Source organism: Frieseomelitta varia, unplaced genomic scaffold (assembly GCF_011392965.1).
Source record: "Frieseomelitta varia isolate USP_RPSP 00005682 unplaced genomic scaffold, Fvar_1.2 scaffold_283, whole genome shotgun sequence".
Taxonomy (NCBI): domain Eukaryota; kingdom Metazoa; phylum Arthropoda; class Insecta; order Hymenoptera; family Apidae; genus Frieseomelitta; species Frieseomelitta varia.
In genome coordinates, this window is record NW_025110016.1 from 59,778 (window position 1) to 67,625 (window position 7,848).

A 7,848-nucleotide genomic window follows, 5' to 3' on the forward strand; every position below is an offset into this window, starting at 1 on the left:
TGGGGAACAGGGATATTAATTTGAAGATAAATTACATAATAACTGTGAAGTTTTTAACTGTATTTAACTTTATCATAGAAAACGTAAGATGCTCTAAATTTCAGCCTGAAAATTATTACAGTCACCTATAGCCCTAATTATAAATATTTCATTTTAAGAAATAAATACAATCGTAAAAAATTTTCATTGTATACTTAGAAAATTGACTTTAGAAAATTCATCCACTTGCTGTTTTGAAAGAAAAATTTCAACGTGATCCCAATTCGTTATGAAATTCTGAAGTCATGATTATTCGTGATCTGTTGTTGCAATTTTCCTCGTGTTATAAATTTATAATTTAGAGACGCTGCTGGTGCAGAACTTGCCTAAATTGATCTGGTAGAATAACATGAAAATGGTACGGAGGTCAAATGGCCCCCGAAACATGGAACACGAAGAAATGACAATTTAATTAATTTCGAATGAAAACAGGAAGGCTAAGAAATACCATCCAGACGTTTGTGTCTTTTCTTTTTTGAAGATTTTATTGGTTCTTAATACTATAATACAATACTATATCGAATTTAATCGTCAATATTGCCAACACTATTAGAGCCAAAAAAATTTTAGCAAGTCAAGGTTTACAAAATTTTCATTAAAGAGAGATTCAGTACAATGAAATAAGCGTATTTTAATACTTGTCAATATCTCAAGAATAGTTGCGTTTTCTTCTCATGTGTCTCTTTCGTTGAACAGAAGAATTCCATTATTGGAACTTGGTAGAAGTGAACTTTAGCCGAAGAGTTTCTTGATTATGGACCTGGAGCAAGAAAAATCATATATTTCCTCGAATCATATTCGAGTCAAAACTGAGTATTGGCCTAAGTCGAAGTAACTCGAAGGAACCGAAAGTGAGAGGAATCACGTACTTGCGACATTTGCAGGCTCCCTCCTTGCAGCGGCCACCAGCTTTGCCCTTGCTGAGGCATCTAGCAGCGCAAGCAGTGTTTTTAGCGGACTTTTTGATGGGGAGAAGGTCGCAGGTTACTCTTCTTTGTCTGTCGGCACGCTCCTCAACACCAGGCAGTTCGAGAGGCTCGTACTCCTCCTCTGAAATTTAAACATCGTCTCTGAGCCTTCCTTATGGTAGATGATACGCAAAGGAATCGTTAGATTCGATATTGAGGAAGAGAAAAATGGTGTATCATTTAACAGATCCGCGCTAAAACGATCCGTTTCGTTCTCCTGTGTTTACTGACTTGGCTGTCACAGTCACAGAGGAATTTTTCGGAGAAAATTATTTAATCTAGTAAATCACACAATTACTATATCTGGTGAATATTACTTGAGGGAAATATCTACGGGAAAAGGGAGAAATTTCTATGTATTTAGCCGTATGTCAAAATAAATATAAATTCCCGAAAATGTTAATTAACTGCTGATAAAGAGAGCGTTGAAAAAGTGATGAATTTAAAATTTATTAAAATTAACATTCTCCTTTTGGGCCCTTCATTGGGTAAGTGAGTATGTTGTTTAATCAGGCAGCTAAATTGTTCTTAGTTTTCATAAATATAAGGAGAATGAAATTTTTCACGATACTTTGCAATTATTAGGTTGAGAATTTTCAAGAATTTGTGAAGTATATGGGGATCAAAATATGGTCAGAGCGTGAAATATACAAATATTCCAAGCATAGTTAGTAGATGAAACTGTCCTTTATTTAGTTTTCGTTTCATTAAATCTATTCATAAAAATATGAATTTGCGTGAATGAATATTCCAAAAATTGGAATAATGAAAACTATTAAAAAAAGTTGAAAGATATTGATTTTGCAACGACTGCTACTATTACAAGTAATTGTAAGTAGAGCCAAGGAATTCTATTGAAAATTTATAAAATCTAGAATCAAATGACACTACACTGGCCAAATATTGCCCAAGTATCTATCAAAAATCCAGCAACGACCTATCATGACGTTACGAGTGTATCAGTTTCTTGAAATTTTGCAAAACTGTAGGATGTAGGCGAAGGCAAAATGATGAAAAAAACATTGTTTTGTAAATGTAAAACCTGCTAACATAAAGTGAGGATCAAAAAAGTGAGAATGAAAAGTTGAAGTTAAATGATTAAATAACTTGACAATGGAAATAATGTGAATTGTTTAATCAAACGAATTTCCTTTCACTCACCCACTGGTACTGCCATGATGGCGGCTACAGCGACGAAGAGAAGAGCGACAAGAAAATAGATCTTCATTTTGACTGAAGTTTTTGATGACTCGGCGATCGACTACGTCGAAGACTATTAATGAGAAGAGTCTGATAAATGAACGATAGCTCGCGCGATTTATATACGACTCCGTGTTTATTGTACTTCGTAGAAATGTATGTTGAACGTGAGTTGAGTTGTATTAGTGTCTTCTCATCAGCGAACGGGTATGCCCCTGAAATGAACTCTCGTCACATTGTCACCTCAAATGGAAAGAGGTTATCTCTGTTGCAACATGTTTCAAGTAAATAGTAGCTAATTGCTAACTTGCTCTGTGTATTTTGACAGATATCACATTTATAATAGAAATTAGAATGCGATAGTTTTTCCTTCATGCTTCGAATTTGAATGATAATCATTTTGAATTATAGTACAAATCAAATTACATATAATACATATTAATACAGTGTAAAAATTGCAAAATTAGAAATTAGAATTCATGTTGTGATACTGCTGTTTCAGTAGTATTTCATTCCGAATTATTATAAACTTTCTGCTGTTATGTAATATTCGATATATATACCATTTATTAATACTCCTGTTACTGTTTTCATATTATTTCTATAAATTTATCAAACATTGGATCCACTGTCATTTTTAAAACAAACCAATTTTTCCAAAAAGAATTGTAAAACTCAACTTAGAATCTCAATTATAATAGCTAGAATCCTATTCTGACATTTAATAAATAATTTAAAATAGTTACATTTCTTTCTATTTAATAAGGATTTTAATAATTCGCTCTTCCATTGCATCANAAAATTAAAAATAGGAAATTGAAAGATATTTCCGTTTTACAACAAATGCTACTACTAGTAATTATAATTAGAGCCAGTAAAAATTGAAATTCTATTGAAAACTTATAAAATATGAAATCAAACAACAACATATCATAATGTTACGTATGTTTCACTTTCTTGAAGTTTCATAAAATTATAGAATCTAGGCGTGTCTATGTGACGATGATGATGGAAGAATATTAACCTTATTTTCGCAACTTCAATTTCGAAAACGTAGGAATAAAATAAACGAAGTGAAAATTAAATAATTGAACAATTGCAACAACGTGAATTATTTAATTAAAACGAATTTCCTTTCACTCACCCACTGGTACTGCCATGATGGCGGCTACAGCGACGAAGAGAAGAGCGACAAGAAAATACATCTTCACCATCTTGACTGAAATTTTTGTTGAAACTCGGCGATCAACTGTGTCGAAAACGATGGAAGACAAACTGTTAATGAGAAGTTTCTGATAAATGAACGATAGCTCGCGCGACTTATATACGACTCCGTGTTTATTGAACTTCGTGTGTAGAAATGTATGTTAAACGTGAGTTGAGTTCTATTAGTGTCTTTTTATTAGCGAACAGGTATGCCCCTGAAATGAACTTTTGTCACTTTGCCACCTCAAATGGAAAAATGTTATTTCTATTGCAACATGTTTCAAGTAAATAATAGCTAATTACTAAATTGCTCTGTGTACTTTAACAGGTGTGTCATATTTACAATAGAAATTAGAATGCGGTAGTTTTTCCTTCATGCTTCTAATTTGAATGATAATCACATTTTGAATTATAATACAAATTAATACAGTGTAAAAATTGTAAAATTAGAAATTAGAATTCAGATTGTGATACATCTGTTTCAGTAGTATTTTATTATTTCATTCCGAATTATTATAAACTTTCTGCTGTCATGTAATGTTCGGTATTTGTACCATTTTTTAATACTCTTGTTACTGTTTTCATATTACTTCTATAAATTTATTAAACATTGGATCCATTTGTCATTTTTAAAACAAACCAACCTTTCCAAAAAAAAAAATTATAAAACTCAACTTAGAATCTCAATTATAATAGCTAGAATCCTATTCGGACATTTAATAAATAATTTAAAATAGTTACATTTCTTTCTATTCTAATAAGGGTTTTAATAATTCGCTCTTCCATTGCATCACGTGCAATTTCATCATGTGCAGTGTAATTAGAAAATATTTTCCGGTGTAATAGGAAATATTTCACACCTGACAAACACATCCTTGTTCCCTAGGTCTTGCTCATAAGAACAAAGTGTACATCATCTTTCTTCAAACACATGGGATTCACCGGGATTCACCGTAAAGTGAGAGAGAGAGAGAGAGAGAGAGAGAGAGGGTTTTCCGCGGTGATAAGTCAGTGTGTTGGAAAAACTGGATTTTTCTGTTTATTAATATCTCGCAATTGAGGAAAAAGACCGTTTCCGCTTACTCGCTGTTCTTTGTCGACTCGTGTGGAAGATGAAACCATAGATAATATTATTGACTAAAGAACAGATAGATCAGATGTGAAGAGAAACTTCGTGTCTCAGAATTTGTGAAAAAGTCAATGAATTGTTTTTTAGTGCACTCCACGCTTAAAGAACGGTGAATCGGAGAGCTATACCAAGTGAAATAATTAATTGTAAAATGAAATCCGTTGCAGTGTCACTCCAGCTATCAAAATACAAAATTAGTATCTAAAATTATTTTATAGTTTATATTTAATTTTATATTTAATGTATTAATGATTTTATATTTCATTTTATATTTAATGTATTGTATATTAATGTATTTATATCAAAAAGAGCTCTATTACGAATTCATCGATAGGTTTTTCCACGTAAACTATTGAAATTTTAGATTTTAGATTATAAACGAAGTATTAGTACACATGTATAATTTATACTTCATTGTCTCTAAAAGTAACTCCTAACTAACGAAATTCTCAATTCTTTTTTAAAATTACTTTGGATTATAATGGCCACCGATCGATACTCGAAAAGATACCCTGAAGATACAAAATCTTAGCTTCATTTGCTTCGAAGATAGATACTTCAATTTTAGATGAAATCTACTACACTTAAGATAAGAACAGGTAGCTAGCGTTAAGTCCGATTAAAACGAGCAAATCTACTTGTGTACTCCTGACCATACATTGATCTATACTACTTGAGCCCAAAACATAAGACACGGGAAAGCATTGAACATCGAATTTGTTCTAGTCAATCAATAACAAATAAAACAGCCGAAGTCGATCAAGTAGTAAATAACAGACAAAAAGTCAAATCATTCCAAGTAAAAAATTTATTTACATTCTACAGATTCACGATAGGTTCTAGTATATTAAAATTCTAAAAATGTTATTAACACATAGTTTTTAATATGAATGGTTTACATTTCATGAAACGAAACGAAATGATTTTATATTTCATTGAACGATTAAATTCTCCGCAAAACATTCAACGAAATTTCTTTGAAACCGTTCATCGATATCATCGTATTCCAAATGGGATCCAACGTCAAAGTATGGAATTTCACCTAAAACGATCGAGATCTCGCCTTTTCCAAATCTCATTTTCACTCTGTTCCTTGAGAAATCATGCGTACCGATTTTTCTACGTTTCTTAATAATTGACTCATCTTTTCGAAATCTTTGGATTAAAGATCGCATCTCATTGCAAAATTTTCCATGTCTAATCGGGAGAAACTGGATCATTGTATGTACTAATGTATATACACTATATGTTTGTAAAGAAGAAATTAAAAGTATACTTTAAAAAGGTAGTGGACAAAGCAGAATACTCTGAGAAAATAATGGAAAGTGTACCATTTAAAACGCGCTTCGTTTTACGCCGATATCTGAATCCGTTCGGAAGACACAGCGCTTTGAAGTTTACGTGAATTGAAACTCGCGCCAGACTCTCCGCCATCTTGAATTGGCCGCCAGACGCCATGATCTATATTCTTTCCTGGAAATCTGTCTGTCACTGACCACTCTCACGTGCGGTAGGTCAGCGACATACTGCGCGAGTGAGGGGGCGAGTGTGCGACAAGGACGAAGAGAGGAACCGGTCGAAAATTATCTTTGTCTTTACACGACGATATCTCTGGAACCGGAAGACGTATCGAGATGAAACGGAAAGCGTTTTAAAGAGAAAGGTTCAACGCTTCTAACCATGTGTATTTTCATCAGAAATTACAATTTAGAATTATAGTAACACAAACTTTTGGTATTTTTATTAAATTTTTGTCGTATATTTTGCACGTAATTAAGACAAATATACGGAATTTTTGGATTAATATAACTTATTTATTAAATGCTTCATTTACATGTGCTTCCTATACAATAATTTATTGTGCGCTTTATTTACAATTTTTTTTTTAATGTACATTTCATGATAACGTAGGAAAAATTGGAATTTCTAAGTAGTGATCTTAATACGTAATTCATCAAAATAAATTAGTTTGAACCATTGTAGAACAAATATTGTTTTCACACTTTTTTTGTTATTCCCAGTAGATGGAGGTAGGAAACAAGAATAGATTAACGAGTAAACAGAACAGTTTTAAATACAAAGAAATAAATAGGGATTTACAATGGTTTACAAGAAACGAAGCGATCCATTCAGACCGACTGCTAATGTCGTTTTCATTATTACCCATCCACATACATACATTCATCGCACGGTCGTTCTTTTTTTTCCTAACTATCGCAAGTTCGATCCCCATAAATAACAAAATATATTTTATTTTGCCCCCATTCTTGTTTCATCTCTTCCCCAATATCGGAATTTGACTCAAGAAAAAAATGAATATTCAGGTTTCTGCTCAATCTGATACACGTTCTGTTGTATTTATTCAAAAATAAATGTACAGAGTTTCTATAGGTACTTTAATAAGGGTTTACATCAGTGATATATTTGACATTTTTGACATTTCTTCTTACTTCTGGACACAATAGCAAATTCCATTTTTGCAGCGGCCACCAGCTTTTCCTTCGCTGACACAATGTAGAGCGCAAACACCATCCCCAAGATTGCAGCTGAGTTTTACTTGTCCATCAGCAGGTTCCTCGGCACCAGACAGTTCGAGAGGCTCCTTCTCTGGAATTGAAACACCGTCTTTAAACATTCTGTCTGTTTCGTATAATGATCTCGATGAAATGCAGTAATTCCCAAAGAAATCGTGGTTCAACGTTTCGACATTGAGGAAGATAAAAATCATTTAACAGCTAAAGAGATCCGTTTTATTCTCCCGTATTTATTGACTTTGTTCGTTATTTCTCGAATATATATGGTTATAACAATGAGCAGAGAAATTTTCGAAGAAAGAAGGATTATATCTAGTGAATATTATTTAAAGGAAATATCTACAGGAAGAGGGAGAAATGTCATTTAGCAGGAAACGAAAATTTATTTTTCTATATATTAGTCGTATATCAAAATAAATATAAATTTTCGAAAATTTTAATTAACTGATGATAAATAGCTTGTTAGAAATGTGATAAACTTAAAATTTATTTAAAAAGCCAACTACATTGTTCTTTAGTTTTCGTAAATATAAGGAGAATGAAATTTTTCACGATAGTGGCAATTATTAGATTGAGGTTTTTCAAGAATTTGTGAAATATATGGAGATAAAAATGTAGTCAGAGCGTGAAATATATATATATTATTCCAAGCATAATTAGTAGATGAAACTATCCTTTATCTAGGTTTCATTTCATTAAATCTAATCCAAAATATATGAATTTAAATGAATATTTAGTCTAGTTATTATTAATTAATTCAAACGCAACTAAT

At 32.0% G+C, this 7,848-nt stretch overlaps 2 protein-coding genes and 1 long non-coding RNA gene across 8 annotated transcripts in view; 1 reads left to right on the top strand and 2 right to left on the bottom strand.

The window, feature by feature from the left end:
• LOC122529295 overlaps positions 1-3,004 on the top strand; it is a 20,438-nt gene extending 17,434 nt beyond the window's left edge. The window contains exon 3 of the long non-coding RNA XR_006306781.1: positions 2,950-3,004. This is a non-coding gene — a long non-coding RNA (uncharacterized LOC122529295). The remainder of the gene's footprint in view (positions 1-2,949) is intronic.
• LOC122529292 (defensin) overlaps positions 1-3,515 on the bottom strand; it is a 9,740-nt gene extending 6,225 nt beyond the window's left edge. Inside the window, exons 1-3 of one of the 5 annotated variants that reach the window (XM_043655281.1) lie at positions 2,169-2,314; positions 909-1,089; positions 530-799 (exon numbers count right to left, since the gene is read on the bottom strand). In XM_043655281.1, the coding sequence (XP_043511216.1) occupies positions 772-799; positions 909-1,089; positions 2,169-2,235 (276 nt within the window). In that variant the 5' untranslated portion in view covers positions 2,236-2,314 and the 3' untranslated portion in view covers positions 530-771. Of the gene's footprint in view, positions 1-529; positions 800-908; positions 1,090-2,168; positions 2,315-3,351 lie in introns of those variants that run through there. The other 4 variants (XM_043655282.1, XM_043655279.1, XM_043655276.1 and 1 more) reach the window with 4 other exon arrangements.
• Positions 3,516-6,867: 3,352 nt separating this feature from the next.
• The window catches only part of LOC122529293 (defensin-1-like), a 1,841-nt gene continuing 860 nt past the window's right edge, over positions 6,868-7,848 (bottom strand). Inside the window, exon 2 of one of the 2 annotated variants that reach the window (XM_043655283.1) lies at positions 6,868-7,150. In XM_043655283.1, the coding sequence (XP_043511218.1) occupies positions 6,989-7,150 (162 nt within the window). In that variant the 3' untranslated portion in view covers positions 6,868-6,988. The remainder of the gene's footprint in view (positions 7,151-7,848) is intronic. The other variant, XM_043655284.1, reaches the window with a different exon arrangement.